Source organism: Cavia porcellus, unplaced genomic scaffold (genome assembly GCF_034190915.1).
Source record: "Cavia porcellus strain 051 isolate PalLab524CR breed Dunkin Hartley unplaced genomic scaffold, mCavPor4.1 scaffold_15, whole genome shotgun sequence".
Lineage (NCBI taxonomy): Eukaryota > Metazoa > Chordata > Mammalia > Rodentia > Caviidae > Cavia > Cavia porcellus.
This window is the reverse complement of record NW_026947498.1, coordinates 66941680-66968063: the sequence shown is the minus strand read 5'-3', so window position 1 is coordinate 66968063 and position 26384 is coordinate 66941680. Positions and strand designations below refer to the sequence as shown.

Below are 26384 nucleotides of genomic sequence, written 5' to 3'. Positions count from 1 at the left end.
CGGCAAATAAATATATGAAGAAATGTTCAACAATATTGGTCATTCAAGAAATGCAAATTAAAACAACAATGAAATTCCATCTCACTCCAGAAAGAATGCCTGTCATCAAGAAATCAATCAATAACAAATGTTGGTGGGGCTGTGGAGGAAAAAGAAACACTTCTCCACTGCTGGTGGGAGAGTAAGCTTGTACAACCACTATGGAAATGAGTGTGGAGACTCCTTTAAAAACTAGGATTGGGAGTCTCATTAAAATCAGCTATTCCTCTTCTGAGTATTTTCCCAGGAGAAACCATCATGGCACGGCAACATATGTGCACCCATGCTTACAGCAGTACAATTTGTAATAGCTAGATCTTGGAAATAATCCAAATGTCCATCACCCACAGAATGGATAAAAAAGATGTTGTATTTTTGTACAATAGAGTACATGCCTAACAAATTAGCCTCAAAACATAAAACTTATTATTATGAAAAAAAGAAATAGTCAAATTACCATCATAGTTAGACTTTATAATTTCGTTCAACTTCCATTAGAGTAGTAAAAGGGAAATATTAATATATAGACCTAACACAATTGATAATCTTGGTCCAAATCACATACACAGAACATGAAATCCCAAAAGACATAAATTCATTGTAAATTCATTGTACAATTACTCAGCTATAAATAAAGATAAACTTGAGGCTTTTATAGGTAAACGGATGCAACTTGAGACCATACTCATAAATGAAATAAATCAGACTCACATGTGTAAATATTGTATTGTCTCCCTAGTGTAAAAAAAAACTGACAGAGTAAAGAAGATTCAAAATGTACAGTAGACATTGTGAAAATGAAAGAGAAAGAAATTTCTCAAAGGGAAAAAAAATTGGGATGGGGGAAAGGAGAGAAGAAAGAAGGGAAAAGGTTATATGCATATATATGCACATATATACATGTATGTATGTAAGAGATAACTACACTATTAATGTCTGTTAGTTCATCAAAAAGAACAGTTTTTCCTTGTTTATTCATTTTTTGCATGCCTATATCTTGTAATCTGAACAAGTTTTAAAATAACAATATGCAATATATTAAATAGTGTTATTTTCCTATTATTTTGTTTTGAAATTTTCTACCTTTTTTTTGGGGGGGGGGCGGGGATAGATTTCCCAACCCTGCACTTGTCAGTTTTTTAAATAAAAAAATAGTATACGAACTGTGGACTAAATCTAAAATAAAGTAGGTCTAGTCTAAAGAAAGAAATGCTATCTAGTTTTAGCAAATGTCTAAAAATATAAATTCCCATCCTCATGAAAAGTACTGGATACAAAAAATTATCCTGATGCTGTATTCTAAAATATTTCTAAAATAAAATCATGATTAATACTCATGAATATTACTCACCATACTTGAAACTAATGATATAGATCATACTATGTATATAAAAAGAGAAGGAAAAACTAGAAATGTGTTATGTCTTATGTATGAAGGCACTAATCTCATCAACCAATTAAATGATTAATAAATGCATGGTCAAATAGTGTATTAGAAGGTGGTGCCCAGTTGGAAAAACAGGCCACTGTGATTTGCTTTCTAGGGTACATCCTTTCTCTGGCTCCTTCCTTCTTTCTACTATTCACTGATCTGGATAAATTTACTTCTCACAGGTTTCCCTCCCTGTCATTAATATAGAACTGTCTTGTGATGTTCATTCCCAGGCACAGCAAAGTGTTTCATCATTTACCAACTAATAAATAAGCATCAGACTCTTTTATAGTTAAAGTACAACTTTTACTTTGTGTCTTTATACTAGTTAAGCAGATGTGCATTATACTCTAGATCTGACTGAATCCAATATTAAAGACATTAAAAAGTTTGTTATAAATAAAATCTAATAATTTACCCATATGTATTGAAATAATTTCCTCTTTTGACTATTAATACTTAACTTTACAGTGGATAAATTTGAATTCTGATCAAATTACTGGATTGTCATTGACCTCATTCATCTTAGACATTTAGTGGTGCTCTAAAGTTAGAACCAAATTTTGAATATCTGAAACTTTTTCAGTATTTTTTAAATGTAAAAATGTATTTAAGCAAAAGGAAAGGTTTAAAGCATAGAAAGAAACAAACACGATACAAGGTATAGAAATATGTTTATTGAACACTTGACCTTTAAATTTCAGATCTGGGTTTTTAGTAACATGGTCCAGAGAACCATAGCATAATATGTTAAGCATAATATATTATTGCTTAAATGTTGATTTAAAGTTAGGAAAAGGCAAGGAGGTATTCCCCACTAACAGGTAACTTATCAATTATTCATTCCTTAAGAAAAGGAACTATTATAAAAGCAATAATTATTTCTAGCTGTTGAGATAATGAAAAAATTCTGTTAATTAACATAAAATTTGCTCAGTGAGTAATTTCGTTGTACAATAGAACAATTTGATTTATATGTTCTTACCGTTCCCGGTTAAATTTAAGAGAATGAAGGATAGCTGGCCTCTTTTGTCTAAGGTTCCACAAATGAAGTGTATCATCTGAACCTGCACTGACCAAAGCACCCTGTAACAAAAGAAGACAATGTTAGTGTGTTTTACTTTACCTAAGAAAGTAAAATTAGCAAGCTAATTTACTGAATTTTTCATTCCTTAAACAGATATTTGTGTTTATACAATCTAAAAATATAAAGAAGCACAAGTGCATATCCTACAAACAGAAAAGTTAAGAATGCTGAAAGTGGAACAAGCAAGTGACATGTGGCATATGTGTAGTTTGAAAGATTAGGTCAACGAATATCCATTTACTAGCAGAGAGGAATAATTAATTTAACTTCATAGTGACTACTGAAGTTTTGTGTATGTCCTTTAGAAAATCTAAAATTTAAATTTTCATTCTTAACTCTTCACATATATATTATGTACCTTTACACAACAGCGAATATACTACCCAGTTCTACAAATCAAATATAACACATATAACAGTTCTCCTCAGAATTTTCTATTATTTGAAAAAAATACATTTTTACTAAAAATATATATTTGGTTTAATTTAATCTGCTTCTTTAGCCCAAGAAGGTTCACTTAGTATAAACGAAAATTTCTGTAACAAAAGAAAATATATCCCTAACTAGATTTGGTACAATTTTAAAAATAATAGCAATGTTGTTCATCAAGGCATATGGGCAGACAACTAGCTGCCACATGAGAGAGAGAGAGAGAGAGAGAGAGAGAGAGAGAGAGAGAGAGAGATAAATAAATATTTCAGTATTTTATGACCATCTTAAAATATCAGAACTTTTAACAAAATAGTTTTATAGCTGAAAATGCTTTCCCTACATCAGAGTAAAGCTCCAATAGAGTACTGAGCATTATCTAATAAGTAGAACCATGATGACCTTGAATGCTTAAAAATTATTTTGCTATTTTCCAAAGTACTTTGTTACAAATAATCTTTCACAGTTCACAATGATAAGCATAATGAACTTTCTAGCACTTATTTCTTCTTTAGAAATTAGATGAGGGGAGACAGGAATTTAAATTTCTTTCTGAAATGATTCCTAACCTCAAAAGTTCCTGTACCCTATGTTGTTTTTCTTTATATATCTGTGATTTTAGTTTCAGAGAGAATAGATTTAAACAGTTATCCATAAAAATTAAATGTTTGTGTTTTGCATAGTTACATGTAAATAAATAAGCATGTCAAGATGTATGCATTGATACATATTTTAACATAGTTTCATACCATGCAGTTTCATGCTATACCGTAAGATATACCCTATACATGTTGTGAAGTTTCTTCTGTTTGCTTGCATGTTTTACTTGAAAACTGTATACATGCTTCCTATACATAAACTACAGTTATTGGAATTCCTTTAAAATACTTGATGAACCACATTTATAATTTTTTGAGATTAATAAATACTAATCTCATTTCTCAGAGAGATGGAACAACACTTGGTACATGGTGGTATAGAATGTGACCTATAAATTTACTAAAGCATACTTGACAAAATGGGTAACACTCTTGAACTCATAGCCATAGGAAAGGACTTTCTGAACAGTACCCCAGTTGTACAGGAAATAGTAGCAAGCATCAAAATGAGATCTTATCAAATTAAAAAGCTTCTGCAAAACCAGAGACACAATGAGCAGAGTTAAAAGACAACCTACATAATGGGAAAAAATTTTGCCAGCTACTCCTCAGAGGAACAGTACCTAGAATGAAAAACTCAACATCATTAGGCCCCCCAAATAAAAGACCTGATCAAAATATGAGCACTTGAAATGAAGAGACAATACTCAAAAGAAGCACAAATAGCCAAAACATACACGAAGAAATGCTAAACATCACCTGCCTTTAGAGAAATGCAAAGTGAAACAATACTGAAGAGTCCATCTTACCCTAGGAAGAATGAAGAATGGCCATCATGAAGAAATCAAATAGGGGCTGGGGATTTAGCTCGCAGTGTAAGTGCCTGCCTGGCAAGCGCGAGGATGTGAGTTGGATCCCCAGAATTAAAAAAAAAAATCAAATAGTAACAAATGCTGACAAGGCTGCTGGGAAAAAGGAAACTGCTACATAGTTGGTGGGAATATAAAGTAGTACAACCTCTATGGAAATCAATGTGAAGATTCCTCAAAAAACTGAAGCCAGATATCCCAATTGACCCCAATACTGTCCCCTTCTATGTATTTTTCAGAAAGAATTAAAGATATTTTATTGCAGTGATACATGCATATCCATTTTTACACCAGCTCAATTTATAACAGCTAAATCTTGGAATGGTGTATATGCCTATCAACAGATTAAAGGATAAAGAAAAAGTTATAATTAAAACCACAGACTATTACTCTGCTATTAAGAAAGGTAAGTCTCAGTCATTTATAGGAAAATGGGTGCACCTTGAGACCTTCATGTTAAGTGAAATTAATCTGACACACAATTTTAAATATTGCATGGTTTCTCTTATATGAGTAACAACTAAAGAGCAAAATAAAAGACAACAGGAAGTAGAGTGATTTTTCTCAAAGAGGAAGAGATGGAGGGAGGTGGGTGAGAAAAGAGAGACTGGGGATGAAAATAGATATTGAGATGTGTTATTTATATGTATCATTTCCATTCAAGGAATCTAAATATTATGTATTGAAAATATGTGCAAAATAAAAAGAGGATCAAAAGATGGGTGAAGGGGAAAGGAAGGGAAGGGAAAGACTATGAAAAAAAGTAATTAGTATATGCTATGTACACACACCAACATACCACAAGGAATGTAAACGTTATGCACTACACACATTCACTAATGAAATTTTGAAAAAGACTATTAAAGATACAAGAAACACATGTAGTTAGGCTGGGCTATCAAATTTAAGATGGTAAGAAAAGAGTGGATAGAAGAAAACTTAATAAATAGTAAAGAAAATAAAAGTCTTTAGGTTAAAAAAAACCAGAAATCTATATTATGCCATACAGTTGCAATAAAGGATTTTTGTGGCCATGAATAATATTGCACACATATATTTGTCAACCATTTAGAACCTTAATATAAAAAGAAGGTACCACATATAGCTTGGACACTCTTAAACCAGAAATTAAAAATGCTAGATGCTCCAAGCTCTGAATTTGTTGAGTGCCAACATGTTGCAACAAGAGTAGAATTCAAACTTGAGTTCATGTGGTGAGTTGCAGTCAAAATGCCATTGAAAATTTTTCATAAAAATCACCTTTAGACTATGTGTACAAGGTACACGTGACATATAAATTTCATCTGACTTGGATTCTCATACCCACTATAACTCATTATATATTTATTCAAATGTTTCAAAATCCAAAAGAAAAAAACACAAAAAACAAAGTATGAAACATTTTTGATGTTAAAACATGTCATAAAAGAGACATTCAAGCCGTTATATGGTATATGCTCATGTGCGTTTGTGCATATGCCTGTTTTAAAAGAAAGTAGTGTATTATGAGTTGTAAGTAGTCAAAAAAATACCCTTACCTCATTAACCAAGAATTGGAGCTGCAAGACTGCTGCACCACTTTCATGTTGGCAGTAACAATCAACACCAGGTCTCCCAAGTCTAACACAATAAAAGTTAAGGATTCTAAATTTTAATTAGCATGGACATCAAAGAGTAGAGCAGAAACAACATTAAAAATGAGGGTCTTGCTTCTTCATTAATCTTAGTTTTTAAGTAAAGTATTGAAAAATCTTAGTTTACAAAATTATATTGCAAAGGTCTTTCATACACTAGAAGTTTGTAAAAAGAATGACTGGTAAAAAAAAAATGAGAAATTTCCTTCCCAAAAGTAAAACAGAAATTATGACTTTATACATATCTCATTTCATTTCAGATTTAACTGACTAAACACTTTTTTCCCTAAAATAATTTCAAGATAAGCCAAATATTTTAATGTAATAAGTGAAATAATGCAACTTATACAATATTTATTTAAGTATGGCAATAACCTTGGTATATACAGAACCCTACCAACCAGAATTTAAAACCCATGAGGCATAAAGAAATATTTGACCATATAAAAATAAAAAATTCCTGCATGCAAAAAAATACTACAAAGATTTTTTTAAGTAGAAATAGCAGGAAAGAACTAGTAACATATTATTAGGAGTCACTATACTAAGAAAGTTAACATAAGAAAGAAAGAAAAGAAAAATAGGGAATATGGAGGTAAGGAAAAAGGATGAGAAAATACTATGAAACAATAATGATTGATACATCCTACTTCAAATTATATGTATTTCTGTGTATTAATTTATCACTTGTTTCTAAGATATAAACTAAATGTTAGTTTTCACTACCATTCATTATGAAGAAACTGTCAGTTTTACCCTTTCATGTAAACAACTAAAAAGTGCAGTAAGCCTTGGTTCAGGAGCATAAATTGTCTGAGAAACTTCACTGCAATCCAAAACACTTGTGTATCAAAGCGAATTTCCCCCATAAGAAATTATGGAAACTCAGAACCCAACAATATTCAAATAAAAACAATTATAAGGTTGTAACATAATGCAAAAAAATAAAAGAAAATATTAGGCATAAAGAAAAATAAATCAGCCTGTATTACTTTAGAAAACTTACATAGCTGGAATTATGAAATTAAGACAGAGGAGGATTACTGTATAGGACAACTTTCACTATAACTATTGTAATCACTGGTATCAACAGGTTAAATGAAATCATTTCTTTTTGTACAACTTTAACAAGAAACCTATTCAAAACACTTGGTTTTGCCTCCTTTTGAGGATTTTACAGAAAGGTGAAATTTCATAATCATTAAAAAACATTCATTGTTTACAATAGTACAGTCTTATTGGTGGGGTGCTTTTCTACAAATTTTGCAGTTTCCCACATTTTACACATTTCCCTAATCCCACCTAAAATGAGAAATTTCTCTGCCTTTTGATCTCTTCTTCTGCAGAGAATAGCTCCTCCATAATCTCTTGCTGTTGGGAGAAAATCTCCCACAATTTGTGGAAGGAAGAGGAGGAAGGGGAGAAGAGTAAAAGAGGGAGGCAGAGAGAGTTGTGATCATATTACATTCCACATCATGCACTACTTCTATTGTAAGACACTGCTCATTCATTAAGTTAAAACTGACTAAAAATGTTTGCGTATCTTGCAGAACACCCACAGAACAAGTTACTTGCAATCCAAGGTTTTACTATATGGATAAAATTCATGGACTATGGTTTTTAGACATTGCATATCAGGTGAGCAATGATGGAGATTACTGAAAGAGATAAATATACATATGTACATATATAGAGAACATATTGTTCCAGTTTACTGCCTAGAGTTTCCAGACCAAAGCATGAGAATGGTTACTCAGGAATCTAGCAGGTTCTCTGTGTTGAGGAAATAGAATTGAGACTGAGAATTCCAAAGACAATTAGGGTTCACAAGGCAGAGTAGTGAACAAGAAAAGGCAATATGAAAAAAAAGCACTTCTGAGAAAGTGCTGAGAAAGCTTCTTTAGCTCTATATTATGACAGGAAAGCTTTGACCAAATCACAAACTAGAGGGAAAAAAAGCCAAGAAGAAAATAAGATCTTCCTTTTGTGCATATGTTTAATTTTACTGATACATTTTAGATATACATAACACTCAGCATAGAGAATTTGTACCTGTACATGAGAATAAACTAACATAAAAAATAAGCTCCTTTTAAAATAAATAAAAGAATAAACCAAGGACAATGAAGTGTTCAAACAAAGCCAGGAATTTTTCTATCATTTTTGAATGAAAACTCAGAATTCACAGAACATCATGCAGTGTATTCAGATGAGTACTGCTTCAGTAATGAAAAAAATTCACTTCTAGAATAAAGGCTGCATTGGTCCTGTTTATAATGCTTAAAAGATAGAGCCAAAAGTAAGAATCACATGATGATTTCTTTAGATGCAGAAAAAGCTTTTGATAAGGTCCAACACTCATTCATGATAAGAACCTTACGGAGAATTGGAATAGATGGTCTTTACCTCAATATGGTAAAGGTCATCTATGACAAACCAACAGCCAGCATCATATTAAATGGCCAAAAACGAAAAGCCTTTACTCTACAATCAGGAAGAAGATAAGGATGTCCCTTATCACTGCTCCTATTCAACATACTACTAGAAATACTAGCCAGGGCAATTAGACAAGAGAGAGAGAAATAAAAGGAATAAAGATAGGAAATGAGGAAGTTAAATTATCATTATTTACAAACAACATGAAACTCTACATAGAAGATCCCCAAAACTCCATTGAAAATCTTCTAGATGTAATAAATAAATTCAAGAATGTAGCTGGATACAAAGGCAATAATACTCAAAAATTAATAGCATTCCTATACACTAACAACAAAATCACTGAGAGAGAAATAAGAGAAGTCACACTTTTCACACTAGCATCCAAAAAAGTGAAATAGTTAGAAATTAATCTCATGAGAGAAGTAAAAGATCTATAAAGGGGAAATTATAATACGCTGAAAAAAGAAATCGAAGAGGATCTCAGAAAATGGAAAGGTATTTCTTGTTCATGGATAGGAATAAATATTGTGAAAATGGCCATTCTCCCAAAATTATTATACAAATTCAATGCAATCTCAATGAAAATACCACTGGCATACCTCTTATATCTAGAGAACTCACTCCTAAAATTTATCTGGAACCAGAAGAGACCTAGAATAGCAAAGGCAATTGTAAGCAGCAAAGGCAAGACAAGAAGCATCACAATCCCTGACTTGAAGTAATACTACAAAGCTACTGTAATAAAATTAACATGGTACTGGAATAAAAACAGATCTGAAGATCAATGGAATAGATTAGAAGATACAACCACAACTACAAACACAATCAATCACCTTATCTTTGATAAAGGGGCCAAATATTTCAATGGAAGAAAAATAGTCTCTTTGATAAATGGTGCTGGAAAAACTGGCCCTCCAGGGCAGAGCAAAGATGGCGGATAAACAACAGCAGGCAACAGAGATAGTATACTTAAAATTCAACATAATACAGCATAGGGAGCCCTGAACAGAGGGAGAGGAATTCTCTCATCCCAAGAAGAAATTAAGGTGAGAAAAACCAATCAAACATACACTTCCGGCCAGCCACACCACCATGCAGCCCTGAGAGCCAGCATAGTACTCACCGCCCCCCACAATGTCATTTTAAAAAAAATTCTGCAGTGATATAAGTGCACCCATGTTTATAGCAGCACAATTTGTAATAGCCACATCTTGGAAATAACCTAAGTGCCCATCAACTGAGGAAAGGACAAAAAAGTTATGGTATTTTTATACCATGGAGTACTACTCAGCTATGAAGAATGATCAGATTGAGATGTTTATAAATAAACGCATGCAATTTGAGACCATACTCATAAGGGAAATAAATCAAACTCACATGTAGAAATACTGTATAGTCTCCCTAGTATAAGAAATAGTAAGAGTACATAAGAGATTATGATAATCGTGATTCCCCATTACATTGCTTTGATGCCTTATAATGTTTTCATTCATTAGTTGGAATGGTTTTATTCTGTTTGATTTGATTTTATGTACAATGGTATGAATAGCTATTTTGAAGAAAACAAGACATTATGGCAACCACTGCTAATTTAATACCATCTTGCTTTGAAGTTTTACCATGCTTTTGTTCTTCTGCTTCCATTGGTTCTATCATGTTGTGTCTTATTGGATTTTTAATATGTGTGATAGTATAAACAAACTTTCTATGGAAAATGAGATAATATAGTAGCTGTTATGGTTTGAGAACTGGTGGTCAACTTAACATCAGCTGGATTACATCAGCATGCATCAAGAGAAGATGCTCCACCTGAGGAGGGATGCCAGGATAAATAGGTGGAGAAGAAGGGAGGTGTTGAGAAGGGTTGAGGTATTAAGGAGGCATTGTGGGTTCTCCTACAAGTTGCTGTCTGAGCTGTTGGTTCTCCTGGAGAAGCTTTGGCCTTCATATTGAGCACTGCTTCCTGGCTCCGGAGGGGAACACATGTGCTACTTGGTCTCCAGGATGAACTCGTCACGCTGCTTCCTGGTACCCGTCACGCTGCTTCCTGGTACTGCTTCACAGTACCCGACTGTGCTTGTCGTCGGAGGAGCTCGGGGCCTCCATGTCGCTGAGGACAGCTGTGGTGCCCTGGTCTTTGTTGTAAGTGTGACTTCTCGGCTCCAGTGTAAAACCCTCATCCCACTAGCACAGCTCCTATATCCTGCTGGCATAGACTTTCTGGCTTCCACCACTGACCCTTGGGTCTTCCCGGCACGGATCCATAAAAGAGACTGGTGTGAGTCCTTCTTGTAGGTTCTGGACCTCCAGCTGGACTCATGGGAGGCACTGTCCTGAGCTCTGGGTTTTTATCTGGACTTATGTGGGATATTGCTTTGGGGTTTAGGCTCTTGACTAAATAATCTATGTCTTTGTTGTTGCGGATAGATTTCCTGCATTTTCCTGTGTTAACTTGTAGTGATCATTATAAAAATATTAAAAACTCCCTGTCCTAATCCTAGTTATTCTCTGTGTACAACCCCTGACTACAACAGTAGCCATTGTTCATTTTCTGTTATTTGGTTCTGAATTCCCTGTAATACTTTCATCCTCTTGAATCATTTTATACTATTTTGTTATGCTTGATACTATTATATGTGAAGCATGCTCAACTATTTCAAAGAAAGAGACATTATGGTAGTTACTGTTAATATCTGGTTGTCTTGTTAAAAGTGCTGTAGTGCTTACATTGTTCTGTTGTGATCTGTTTTGTTCTGTCCTCTTTTGTCTTAATCTCTTTAAAATAAAAAAAACTGAAAAAATCTATTAATAAAACTAAAAAATAGAACAATATAAATAGTGGATGCTAAAACATTCATAGTCCTATATTGAATATGCTGAATAAGATAAATATTGAGCACATTTAAGTAGATATATTAAAGACCTACCTATCATCTGTCTCAAATAGAAAGTTTAAAGATTTTTTAAAAATTAAAGACTAGCAAACTTGAACACATCACTGGAAATATTCAAATTATAATAAAAGACAAGGAGAAGGCAAAATATCAAATTATTTAGCCATGAATCAATGTCAAATGGCCTATTATAGTTGAAACTGAAAACATGAAGAGAAAATAGGATATTAGAAAATATTCTTCATCACTAAGACTTGCATCACAAAGAATGCTAAAGAAACACTTCAAAGGAGGAAATGATATCAGATGATATGTAGATAACAAAAATCTGGGTACACACAAAAACAAGAACACTGAAAAGCATATGGATAAATACAAAATACTTTCAAAAGTTATAGTGAAAAGATAACCATTTAAAATAAAAAATAATAGATCTGTGGCTTATGACATATATAGAAGTAAAATGATGTCAACAGGAACACAAAAGCCTATAGGAGCAGAAATAAAAACATACGTTACTAAAGTTCTTATACCATTTATAAACATAATAAAATTCATTAAAGGTGAATTGTAAAAAGTTAAAGATGTATACTACAAACCAGAAGGCAACTACTACTAAAATAATAAAACCAGAGTTAATAACGAAGAGGAGATAAAAATGGAATAAAAATTACAACACAAAAAGAAAAAAAAGGTAAAAACAAGACCTAGTAAGGTAACTAAAATACAAACTACAAAATGGTAGATTTAAATTCAACCACACTAACGCTACACTAAATATGTAGTTAGTTACAATCCCATTAAAATATGATTGTTGCCAACACTGGACTGGGAACAGCCAGACCCAAAACCTTCCCCGTGAGTCAGTGCCATTTTGGGACTACAGGGAAAGAGAACAAGGCCACATCTGGAAGCAAGCCCAGTCTGGGAATCAGCACCAGGTGTGAGCCACTGCAAGACTGGGAACACACAGACCCCAGAGCTTTCTGGCATGGAACATAAAAAATACCAATTCTACCCCCTCAACCCGTGTAAGTGACCAGCTTATCCCAAGAAACACACGCTATAAAGATGGCTATGGAAGTGAAATGCAACTGGATGCCTGCGGTACTTTGGTGTTTCACTGAAATTGCAGGTCTAGGGCCAGTGGTCTGATCACAGGGTCAGAGCATAGCAATATATAGTGTAGCATCTGGGGGTATCTCCTTCTGAGGGTTGTAGCCATTGTTGATTCTCTATAGTCTTGTTTTGAAGTCCTATATCATTTCCATTGTTTTGTTGGGTTGGGTTTAATTCTCTTTTGTTTTGTTTGATTATGTTAAATCCAATAGTAGGAGTAGCTGTTTCAAAGATAACAACATATTTTATGGTAGCAATTTTGGATTTACTATTGGCTTGTTTTGAAGTCTTTTATTGCATTCATTGTTTTGTTTTTATTGTTTCTATTCTATTCTGTTCTGTTTGCTTTTTACTAAGTCTGAAGGCATCTGCAGCTGCTTTGAGAACAATGCGAGGCATTATGATAGCTAATGTTGATTTTGTAATGTTTTAAAGTCTTATATCACTTATACTGGTTTGTTTTGATTGGTTTTCTTCTGTTTTATACTCTTTAAAAAAGTTTTTAAAATATGATTGTCAACATCAGATTTTTTAAAAATCAGGACTAAACTACATGATACCTTCAGAAATTGATTTTAATATACACAAATAAGTGTAAAGCAAAAACTTAAGAAGTTATAACCCATGTAAACACTAATTGAAATATATACAGAAAGATATTAATATAAGACAAGTCAGAGTGGAGAACACAGTTTATTACTAAGCTTTAGTATGGTCACTTCATAATAATGGGGAACTCATCAAACAGACATAAAAATCAAAATATGTGTGTGTCTAATAAGAAAGCTTAAAAATGCATAATGCAAAAATAGGGTTTCAAGTTTGAGCTGAGTTCCTCCTGAAAAACTCAATGATTTTGTGAGACCCTGTCATAAAATTAAAAAAAAAAAAAAAAGTTTTAAAAAGCTAGGAATGTAGTTCAGTGAGATGGCGCCAGTTCTAGGGTACAGGCAAGGACCTACAAGGAAAAATAAATGAATCCACAATTAATAGTGGAGTTTTATGGTTTTCTACATCTCTCATAAATGATAGAAAACAGTAATATTGAAGACCTACATAAAAATATATATCAGTCAGCAGATATCATTAACATTGTTAGAGAACACCCCTCAAAAATAACAGAATACATGTTCTCTTGAACTAATTTCTGAAAAAGGAATACTTAGGGGTATTTTTTTAAAAGCTTCAAAACATTTAAAAGTACTTCCATCCTAAAATGCATGTTTTCTGACCATTAGGGAATTACGTTAGAAATTAATAACCAGAAAATTCTCCAAACACTTATAAATTAAATTAGAACTATTAAGCACTATTTTAAAAATTAAGAATAATTAGGATACTTTTAATGGAAAAGAAAAAGCTCAAGCCAATAAATTAAGCTTCCATCTAAAGCCAAAAAAATTTAAAAATCAATGACAGTTCTGGGAATGGTATGAATGCCACTAATCCCAGCACATGGGAGGCTAAAGAGGATTGCCACAAGATCAAAGCCAGTCTGAACTACATATCAAGACCCTGTCTCAAAAATAATTGGTACACACATACAATTAAAAATAAAGAAGCAAATTAATCCCCTAATCAAAAAAGCAATAATAATCAATGAAATAAAAAAAACAGACTAACAATAAAAAAAATCAGTAAAACCAAACCCTGGGTAGAAAGATTAAATAAAATAGATCAACCTTAATCTAGACAGATCAAGGGAAAAACAACAGCATAAATTTCCTACAAAGGGAATTAGGGGATAGATGTTACTATAAAACTATCAGACATTAAAAGATAATTGAGAAATATTTACTCCAATAATTTAACTAAATAGTGGGAAATGGTTGCACATTCCTGTAATCCCAGCTACCTCCAGCTAATGCAGGAGGATCACAGGTCAAGGTCAGTCTTTCCAACTGATCCTTTTTCAAAATAAGAACTGTTTAAAAAGAGGCTGGGATGTGACTCAGTGATATAATATTCAGCTAGCATGAGCACAACTGTAGTTTCAATCCTTGATAGTGAAAAAATGTTGACAAACTTGCTTTGTTTTGTTTCTCCCTCTAATATAGAAAGGATAGAAATATATGTTAAGACTCATGCATGTGTAGAATCTATAAAGAGTTTATGAGAACTGATCTTACAACACATGATGAAATGAACAGATACTTTGAAGAAAAAAACACACTAAAAACCCACTGCTGATCCCAGAGTGTCATAATGTGAACCCAGCAATGGTATTATTCTCTGTTCAGAGTGATATTAGCCTGCTTGGGTTTATTCAATCTCAACATAATTGAAGATATGGATAACTGCATGTATGTTTAAATGTATAGGATTGATAATCATTTTTCTAAGTTTTTGTTGGATAGTTGAGCAGAACTGGTTGCAGTCTCTCTGTTTGAATCCCCACTTCGTATGCTCCACTTTAGTATCGTGAATAACTATTTGTAAGAAGACAATCTGTAATCATCAACTAGTGGTGTCTTACTGTTTATTTTTTTCTTTGAAATTATGTATTATTTATACCCATTTTCTGTTTTGTTTAGTCTTTCTTTAAATTAAATTTTAAAAAAGACACTACAGTACCCAGTGCTGATCATGGAGTGTCATGAAGTGAAATCCAGCAATACTATTATTCTTTGTTCAGAATGATTTTAACCTGCTTGGGTTTATTCAATCTCAACATAATTGAAGATATGGATAACTGCATGTATGTTTAAGTGTATAGGATTGACAACCATGTTACTAAGTTTTTGTTGGACAGTTGAACAGAACTGTTTGCAGTCTCGCTGTTTGAATTCCCACTTTACATGTTCCATTTTTGTATCTTGAACAACTATTTGTAAAAAGACAATATGTAACATCAACTAGTGATTTCTTACTGTTTATTTTTTTCTCTGAACATACGTATTATTTCTACCTATTTTCTGTTTTGTTTTGTCTTTCTTTAAATAAAATTTTAAAAAATGTTGACAAAATAAAAGAACTGAACAAACACCTGAAAAAACATAAATTACACAAGAACAAGAAACTTAACAATGCCCTTTCAGGTAATTAAGCTGAATACTCTTTAAAAATTTTTTCTTCAAAGAAAATTCCAGGTCTAAAAAAAATCACTTGTGAAACTTATAAAGCATATATATCTAAAATTCATGGGGAAAGCTGAATGGAATGAATACTTTCTGACTCATTCTATGAAGACAGCACTTCTCAGTACTAAAATGAAGGTATCACAAATAAAAAAAAATCTTCCAACTAATGACTCTCATGATAAACTCAAAAAACAATGTTATCACTACTATTTAATACTAACAAGTGTTACTAAGAAGTGTACAAACAAGTGCAAAAAGGTAAATAAAAATAAATGGATGGCATGTTGGTTAGAGAGAAAGAAGTAAAATATTCTCTGCAGTGAACACAATAATCTATGTGAAAATTGTAAGAATCATAAAAATGCACTAAAACTAGTAAGTGAATTAGAATAAGCCTGCAAGATAGAAACTTTATATTATACTTTTATCTACTAAAAAGAACAATTACATATTTAAAAAACTGCATTTATAATAGTACCAAAATTACTTTGGAATGTTTAATAAAAGATGTTTCAAGATATTTTACTGAAAGTTACAAAATATTTCAAAGAGAAATTAAGAAGAATGTAAATAAATGGAGATATGTGCCATATTCATAAAATATTTGACATTAAGATAGCAATCTTCCCTGAATTGATCTAGATTCATTAAATTTAAAATCCTAATAGCCCTCTTTTGACAAAGTTAGCAGCTGAAAAATCATTTCATTAAATCATAATGTGGAAGACCGAGAAAAGATGGCAGACAGGTAACAGCAACTATAGTGGCTCTCTGAGATAGCCAGCTTAGACTCCAGGAATGGTGCAGTGTGGGGAGTCCTAAGCAGAGGGAGATATAACCTGCTGACCCAGGAACGAACTAAGCTGAGAGGAACCAAATGGAAATGCAATCCCAGTGTTACGATTGGAACACCTAAAATACTTGCAGGTTGAATACCCTGTGGCTGCCGCACCTGAATTGGCACAGCTGGGATAGCCTGCTAGTTGCAACTCACCGAAGATGCGAATGCTCTGAGAGTGGGAATCAGTGAACCGAACTGGGAGTGGAACTGGTGGGGAGCCCTAAATTGACCTGCAGTGGGTGAGAGGGACGGGGACCTTCCCATAGTCAAAGAGGCTCCAACAGAGGACGTTCTGAGACTGGGCAGACTGGCCAGAACAGGGCACTGCAGTGACTTCAGTCACATATTCCCCTCTCAAGCAGGATTGGTGGGGAGTGCTTGACCTGGGTGATGCCACGGACTGAGGGCCAATAGGCTAGCCCAAACCAAGGTCCTCTACCTGGCAGTGCAACCTAATGCAGTGAAACCTTCAGTAGATTGACCTGGAGGGGCAGGCCCATCCATAGGCTTCCTGGATCTGTACCTCCTAGTACACTACAGTGGGCAGCACCACCTAGTCAATGTGCTTCAGACAAACTGAAACCGATAAAGAAAGAAACTGGATCTCTTAGATATGTTTGTATGGAAGGAACAAAAAATATGAGAAGAAGAGGCAACAAGAAAGGGTCCTCAGTCCCCAATCCTGAGACACTGATCCAGGAAAGGTAAATACAAAGGAGAATGAGGACAGAAAACATGCAGTATCAGGCAAGGCACCAACAGACATAAAGCGATACCTTAGGGACCTCATAGATGAGTTCAAAAGTGAAGTATTTAATCAAGTAAAGCAGGATATAAGTAGAATAGTTAAAGAAATGCTAAAGCACCCCCTAAGAAAAAACAAATGGTGGAATGGAAGAACAGAAAAAAAGGGGGAGAATTGTTTGATGGAGAAAATAGAGAAAATATAGAATACATGAAGCAGGTTCAAAGAGATTACCAGGAAACTAAAAACTCCATTGAAAGCTGGCATAACAGCTTGACAGAAACTAAGGATAGATTATCTGAACTGGAGGACAGGTTTGCAATGTGGGAGCATGAAAGGAAAAACTTCTTAAAAATAACAAGTAAACAAGCAGCAATAATACAAAGGCTAGAAGATGATAAGAGGAACTATAACTTAAGAAATAATAATGTAAAGGAAGAAGCAGAGATACAAACAAATGAACTGAAAAAGCTATTCACAGAAATAATCAAAGAGAATTTCCTAAACATAAGAAAAGGTAAAGATGCTCAGATGTATGAGGCATACAGGACTCTAGCTACCTGTAATCCAAACAGAACTACACACACGCATATAATAATCAAAATTCCAGAAATCCAATGTAAGAACAGAATATTAAAAGCTGTCAGAGACAAGAAACAGACCACTTACAAGGGAGCACCCATCAAAATTACAGCAGACTTCTTGGCACAAACCATCAAATCATGAAGAGCGTGGGGCGAAATAATCCAAGCTTTGAAAGACAATAACCTCCAGCCAAGATTGATATATCCTGCACAACTGTCCCTAGAAATTAATGGAGAAACAAGGTACTTCCAGCATAAAGAGGAACTGGGGGAATTTGCAACCACCAATTCAACTCTACAGAGAATATTTTTAGAAGACATTCTAAAAGAGAGAAGTACCAGGATTCCAGAAACAGTGGCAGAGAGGCCACAATGAATGGAGCAGAAAGTGAAATGAAGACAAACTGACAACTAATGACAGAAAAAGAGCTCAATAGAAATGAAACAGAGAAGGTTGGATATAATTTCTAATATAGATGGCCTAGATACACTAACTTAAGGGAAAAAAGAGAGAACTGCAGAGTGGATCAAGACATAGGGTCCACCAAGAGGCTCTTTATAGGAAATATAAATTAACCTGAAGAAGGTTATATGGACCAAAATCAAACATGAGAAAACGGAACTCGATGTGCTAGGGAACCAGAGAGTAATAGGGGTAACTAGACCAGTATTTATGGATAGGTTGAACAGACAGGCTTTAATAAATGAAGAAATATAACTAGAAATCCAGCCCAGGAGTGAGAAAGTTCAGAAACACTTAGGTAAATAGCAGGTTGCCCCTCCAATACAAAACCGTGAGGGTTGGGGAGACCCAAAAATATACAGTTCATTCTGGGGGAGGAATAGTCTTCAAAAAAAACCAGCAGAAGATATAGCTTAATAGTGTATCAGGAATTAAAACCCCTATTACTCACACCACTCTGCTTGGTTGGAACTCGTTCCATCCTAGTTTGTATACAAACACTGGATTTGAAGAGCACAGACAGCTGTCCCGAAGATATCAGGACATAGCACAGTGGACATCTTTAATTTCCTATTAATTCAATCAGGATCCATGTATGACTTATACTGTCATATCATGACTGATCTTAGTTAAATCTGACTTGTTTGATCGCTGCTTATTATTGACAGATTTTATTCAAAACTGTAAGGTTGATGGTATCAAGTTGAGGAGTATAGACAACTATACTGAAAATGACAATGATTCACTATGATACCCATTCTGATTTGATTACTACCTGTTTTTGTAGCTCTACACTATCTAGAAGTATTTCTGTTAATCCTGTTATGTACTGATATGTTCAATTATACTTTATCTGATGATACAGCCAATTCTGTTGATGATAACAAGAAACAACACAGTGACCATGGTATAACTCCTTATTCAGCAGATTTATATGTCTTTGTAGTTTTATATGTCTATAGAAAAAAGTTTAGTTCTGTCCTGCTTTGTTCTGTTTCTCCCTCTAATATAGAAAGGATAGAAATATATGTTAAGATTCATGCTTACATAAAACCAATAAACAGTTTATGAAAACTATCTGATGACACATGATGAAATGAACAAAAACTTTGAAGGAAAGAAAGGGGCACTGCAGTACCCAATCCTGATTGCAGAGTGTTATGATGTGAAATCCAGCAATATTATTAATCTTTGCTCAGAAGGATTTTAATCTAATAAATTGTGTTAGGTCTCAACATAAATGAAGATATGCATACATGCGTACATGTCTAAGTATATACGATTCATAGCCATAATACTTATTTTTTGTTGGATAGTTGAACAAAACTGTTTGCATTCTCCCTGGTTGAATTCCCATTTACATGTTCCACTTGTGTACCTTGAACAACTATTTATAGGGGGACAATTTGTATACATCAGCTAGTGATTTATTACTGTTTATTTCTTTTCTTTGAATGTATGTACTATTTCTGCCCATTTTCTATTTTGTTTTGTCTTTCTTTAAATAAAAAATAAAAAAAATTTAAAAAATCATAATGTGGAGACAGCGAGGCTTTGCCCAAAGAAAATTTGTATTCTGATTAACTGCCTTCATCTCCAAAGATTAATGCCTCTTGGTAGATATAGAAAATTGCATTTTATAGATGCTTATTTTTATATAATAATCCAAAAGGCAAGTTTCTTACTGCTATTTTAGTAGTCACCAAAAGACTTGAATAAAATCAAGTTTTAAAAACACAGAAATGGCATAAGAAAATACTCTTTTCGTTAAAAAAACATTTTAAAATCATCTAAGTATGTTTTAAAGCAATAATTTGTTAATAATGTCATTTTAATTGTTTCCACAATCTTCTTTATATATTTCAATGGTGATATTTAGTTCATAGAATGTTAAGAACATTTCAGGAGATTCAAAGTGCAGAATTCTACATAATTATCTATAATTTACCTTTCAACTATTACTTTTCTAGTTACCCGAAAGTATAATAATTAATGCTAAAGTTAGAATAACAAGTACAGAGTGTTTGGCAAGTATATTGTGTTAGAATGAGAATATCCTCCAAAGTCTTCATGCACTCATATGTGAGGTTTTCAGAAAGGATAGTGAGGTGGGGTCTGGTCAAAAGAGGTGGGTCACTGGTGTGTGACTGGAAGGATATATTGCGCTTTCTGGCTCCTTGCTTTTCTCTCTGCTTCCTGGCCACCATGGTGTGAGCAACTGTTATGGTTGATACACTGTGTCAACTTGAGAAGCTCAGAAGTTTAACTGAGAGACTCATCAGGGAGCCAGGGTTCCTTCTTTGTAAATATCCTCATCTTGTGCAAGAGGAGGGTGGTGGTGGTGGCCTGTGTACAATATAAGGGAGGAGAAGAGGCTTGCTCTTGCTCCCTTTTGCTCTGGCTGCTGCCTTGAAGTATTGCTCTAGTACCATGCCACCATCATTTACCACACGAAATTTTAATAATTAGCATATATCAAACCAAAGTGACAGTCCCACCAAACACTGCTTGTTTCTCTTTATACTTTATAGTGAAAGGCAGTATCACTTACCAAGATGGTCAGGCTTGGCTGTTATTTTTTATTCCATTTACATTCTGTCACATCATATTAGTTAATTCTCCTTTTAAATATTATTTAAATTCACCTATTTTGTCCATTTTTATGCAATATCATTTCACATTGCAACCTGTCTTCACAGGTCTCCTTGTGTAATAGTTAATTTTAGATATCATTTGGATAGGTGATGGTACCTAGATTTTCCTCAAACATCAGTCTACCTATTGCTAGGAAAGTATTTTATTGTAATTAATACCTAAATCAGTAAACTAGGAGTACTGTAGATTACTTCCATAATGTGGATCAGCATCCTGAGACATAGGAATTCTGGCTCCAGAGTGCCTTTCTTGGCTCAGGTCTTCTGCACCGTGAATTCTGGACCTATCAGCCCTTAAAATCATGTAAGTAAATTAAGGCATGGTGACAGATACCTGTAATCTCAAAACTGGGAGGCTGAAGCAGAAGAAACAGAGTTTCTACCCAGCCTATGCAACCTAACAGCTTAGTAAGACCCTATGTCTGGGATATAACTCAGTATGAAAGCCCTGAATTCAATTCCCAGTATCCCAAAAAATTTAATTAGTTAATAAATAGATATATAAAGAGTTTCCAAGAGACTGGGGCAGTACAAGAAGTATGTTCAGTGAGTGTAGTTGGACAGTGAATGTAGTAAGTCCCCACTCTAGTCCTCAGTGAATATTTTCCTTTATCAGTCTCAACTGTAGACAGCACTGCTTGTCTGAAAGCTGAGAGGATTATGAAAATGTGGTGAGTGAAGCAGAGTCAGGGAACCTGGCATAGGTAAATTAGTGGTGAAGAGTATGCTGGAAGGAGGTTTCGAGAGGCCTCTGTTCTCTAACAGATAGATAGCTATCTATATGTATACATATCCTATTTGCTGTGTGTCTCAGGAAAGCTCTCGCTAATATACTTTTATTCTAATTTATTCTCTACAATGCATGCTAAGTAATCTTTCTACATGATATTCTTACAATGTTATTCCTGTTTCAAGTTCACTTCCATGAGAATATCCAAATTCCTTACTGGTCTTCTTCACATGGTTTATGGAGTCTCATGAACTGGCTGCTGCTTATTGTTCAGACTTCTAGCTCTCTAAATAACATGCAAATAGAGCTGCCACTTTGTTTTAAGAACACCAATATAATCAACCTTAGGTTTGCAATGTGGTTTTGGAAGCTTTCCTGGAAACATTCTTTTTTCCATTTTTTTCACTGAATAACACAGGATCATTTTAATGCTCTTTTTCTAATTATCAGCCAATTTAGTCAATAACTAAGAACCACACTAATACATAAGTATATAAATATACCCATTATACCAACAGATCTGCTTCAAAAACATATGAATCATAACAGATGATGATGATTCCTATAAACTTAACTAAATAATATTTCAATAATATTTGTGATGTTAGATGTGGCACTTTTGATAGAGCATATCAATACAGTCTCTACCATGTGGTTCACAATTACTGATCTGTTGAAAACATCCTCATTCCTAAGGAGTAGATGCCAGTTAAATTCCCGAGCAAGATTTCATTGTCTACATACAGAACTATTTGCTATTCCAAAAGTAATCAAACATGCTAACACTAAATAGATGACTTGTCAAACACTAAATAGATGACCAGGGGACATGGAGTGACTTTATGTATTTTGATCTACCAAGTAATAAAGTTGTGGCACAATACTAAAAGTATGATGTAAACAGAACATTGAGAATCAAGTCCAAGGACATACGGATAACTTAATTGTACATTTCATTAGGTTTTCTTCTAATCTGATCACTATTGCTCTCTCAGCTCAAACCTACGAGCAGGTGGTGCTTCCTTGTGACCATACCAAAAGGAGGGACAAAATGAGGTTTGTGAATGGATATGTTAGTTCAATAAAGCAGTACAGGGTATAAACGGGCTGCTGCAACACTTTTATAAAAAGCTCTTATAAAAACAATAATGAAAGAAATTTTAACTACTAAGAAAGACTTTAAGAAGTACATTTAGTCATAAACTTGAAACGATCAGATAGTAGCTAGATAAGCCACTCTTCAGTATATTCCTGATATAATTAAACCAAGCATACTATAGAGATACTTGCATACCTACGTTTATTTTGTTAAAATTCACAATAACTAAGTTATAGAAATAGCCTAGTGCCTATCAACTTAAGAACAAAGAAACATGTAGTTTATACACACATTGGAGTATTATTCAGCTATAAAAAAAGAATAAAATCGTGTCATTTTGGGACAATGGATGACACTTGGGAGCACTGTTTTAATCAAAATAAGCCAAATGTAAGCTTTCTCTCATTTGTGGAATCTAAAAAGAAATGACACAAAAGTACAAGAAAAACAAGAGAAAAGAGAAGGGAGGAGGAAAATGCAAAAAAATGATAAGATCAAAGTGTGCTCTCATGTATAAATACACCAAAGCAAAATCCACTATTGTGTGTAGGCAATACGCACTAATAAAAATTAAAAATTGAAAATATCATCCTAAAATATGCCACAATAGCCACTTAAAATCATAAGTTATTAACAAACATGATGCCTTATAGTGTCAGAATGTCATATTCAAGATGAAGATCAAACTTTGAATGAATGACTGTATCAGTTGGAATGAGTGAATTCAGAAAACAAGAAGTGGATTAAAAAAGCGAACTATTCAAATATTTCTCAATAACTGTGGAAAAGTATACTTCCTGTTCATAAAAATTTAGTCTCTATTGCACTAGAGATACTAATTCTTTGAAAACACAACATTCCTACTAGGTAATACAACAATTAAAGTAAATTTAAAGCTATCAGTGCCACTTAAGTACTCAAATTCTTCACGCCAGTAGGCCAACCGGGAAAACAATAAATTATATATTAGACACTGATACTGATTATATCATGAGAAGCTAGAGTGGTTGCTATAAAAATGGGATCAGAGGAAGTTTCCTGATACTGCCATCACCAACACTAACCTGGACATAAAGCAAATGCTTAGTAACAAATGCTTAGTAAATCAGAAAATTAAGTCAAGGCAAACTTACTAAGAAAGCAAACTAAAATAGAAGTGTTACAGATGACAAATGAAATTCTAGAAGAAACAATAAAAAAGATAGTAGAAAGCTTTGGTGCAGCAAACAAAACAATTAATAGAGTGAAGTTACAACCTAACAGAATACGAAAACAGTTTTGCCAGATGTTCTTTTGATAGAGATCTATATAAAATACAAAGAACTCAAAAACTAATCCCCCAAAACAAATGCCCTAATCAGAAAATGGGCAAATGAATGAACAGCTACTTGTCAATGAGGAAATATACAATTAAGTACAAGAAAATAATGTTCACCATCTTTAGCCATTAGGGAAATGCAAATCAAAACAACTCAGACTGTAGTTGATACTAGTCAGAATGGCTATTATCAAAACACAAAAAACGACAAATGCTGGTAAGGATGTGTGGAAAATGGGAACCCCACTACATTGCTGGTGGAAATATAAACTAGTACAAGCATTATGGAAATCAGCATTGAAATGCCTCAAAAAAATCTAAAAATAGAAATGCCATTTTACATAGCCATAATCTACTGGATATATTTCCAAAAGCATTAAAAACACCATTCAACAGTGATATATGTATACCAATGTTTATAATTAAACAACTCATAATACCTAAACTATAGACACAACCTAGATAGCCATCAACTGGTAAATGAATTTTTAAAATGTGGCATATACATAAGGTGGAATATTCTACATTATGGAACAGTAATTAACTATAAGGAAGAATAAATTATGTCACTTGTGGGAAAATGAATTAAACTTAAACCATAAGGTTAAATGGAATAAGTCAAATATAGAAGTTATATATTATCAAATAATTTCTCTGATATCAGAAACCTAAAACATAAATATATTGAAAAGTAAAATGAAGAAACTGCAGAAAACAAAAAGGTAGGCTTTTTGGAGATGAGAAAAGGAACCAGAGGAAAGATGGAAGGCAGGGGGAAGTTAAAGGATCTAAAATGATCAAGATATGTTATATAAGTGTAGAATCAAAAAAAAAAACTAATGTAACTATGATGTATGGCAAACACACTAATAAAAAACTGTCAACTGCAATTTTGGAAGTAACTGTGGCAGTAGAGAAGTCCTTCTCTAACTCTACTGTTGTGGTGTTTATTTTAGATATTATACCTGAGTAGCACCTAAAAGAATCAGTGACAGAACATAGTAACCTTGACTTGGAGCATAGGAGTGACTGAATAGTTAAAAAATGTAGATTTCAAACAAATTCTGTCAGTAACCTGACCATATCCCTTTGTTCCTTACAATTTTTATGCAGGCAGACCCTTGTTCAACTACCAAAATCTGAAGATGTTAGTAAGTGCAGCTCTCTCTGCCTGTAGAAGCAATAGAACAGAAGTTCTGCAGAATAATGTCCTTTCCCTATCCTACTGTCTCTTGCTGGATGAAGTACTGATCGACACAAGTTAGATATCTCACCCTTGGAGAATAATAATAGCTAATGCCATATCTATTCAAAAATTTAAATTTTTAATTGAAAATACCAAGAAAGAAATTCCTACTACCAATCACTGCCTTAGTGAGTTCCATCAAACATTTAAGAAATAAAAAATAGCAGTTCTACACAAACTTTTCCAGAATATAGTAGACAACTTCCAACTAAATGTATTAAGGTCAGCATTTCCCTAGTAAGTACACCAGCCAAAAACATTATGAGAAAAAGAAAACTACAGATTAATTTTCAAAAATATTGCCTTTTATTTTTTTCTTAAAAGGCAACAGAATTATAGCAACAGAAAAAAAAAACCTAACCAAGGAATTAACCTAACCAAGGAAGTGAAAGACCTCTACAAAGAAAACTACACTCACAGATAAAAGGTAAAGGAACAAAATTAAGTTTTTTTGAACATCGAAACTCTCCTGTATTCTAATCACAGTGGAAGTTACACAAATTAACCTCTGCATTTAAATACACAGAAAACTGATCAAATGTATCCTATGATAAATGATTCTCTTAAAAAATTCTTTTAAAAGTAACTATTATGTTAAAACAAAAATCTAGTGTTTAATCAAACATTTTCAAAGTCAGAAGTTGTCAAATTGGACCAAAAAATTCAGACTTCTGGGTAGGATAGTGGCATAAAAGTATTTACGGCAGGATTGGAAACTAGAAAGAAGAAACTATAACATATTCATATATTCTGAGGAAAGAAAAGGAAAAAGAAGTCTGGGAATTGAGAAAGACAGTGCTCTTAAATACCATATGTTATCTCTCATTTGAGTGAAACAAAATACAAAGAAAATGATAAAGAATAGATACATAAGGAAGGACAGGGGATAGATATCTTCCAATTGGGAAGTGCTCTAAGGGAACAAAGGCAAGGAGTGAGGAGGAAAGGAAGGGAAATTAAGAATAAAGATATGCCATCTACAGGAACATAGTAACCCCTGTTAATGTAAACCTTATATGACATAACAGGAACTAAGACAAATAATATCAAGTATGAAAATGGGGACAGGGTAACTGGAGGAGG

The 26384-nt window shown here is 33.5% G+C and overlaps 1 protein-coding gene across 7 annotated transcripts in view; it reads right to left on the bottom strand.

Annotated features, from left to right (window-relative positions):
* Positions 1 to 26384, bottom strand: part of Stxbp5l (syntaxin binding protein 5L) — a 375791-nt gene that overhangs the window by 267836 nt on the left and 81571 nt on the right. For all 7 annotated transcript variants that reach the window (XM_063225050.1, XM_063225052.1, XM_063225055.1 and 4 more), the window contains exons 4-5: positions 5994 to 6075; positions 2457 to 2557 (exon numbers count right to left, since the gene is read on the bottom strand). In XM_063225050.1, the coding sequence (XP_063081120.1) occupies positions 2457 to 2557; positions 5994 to 6075 (183 nt within the window). The remainder of the gene's footprint in view (positions 1 to 2456; positions 2558 to 5993; positions 6076 to 26384) is intronic.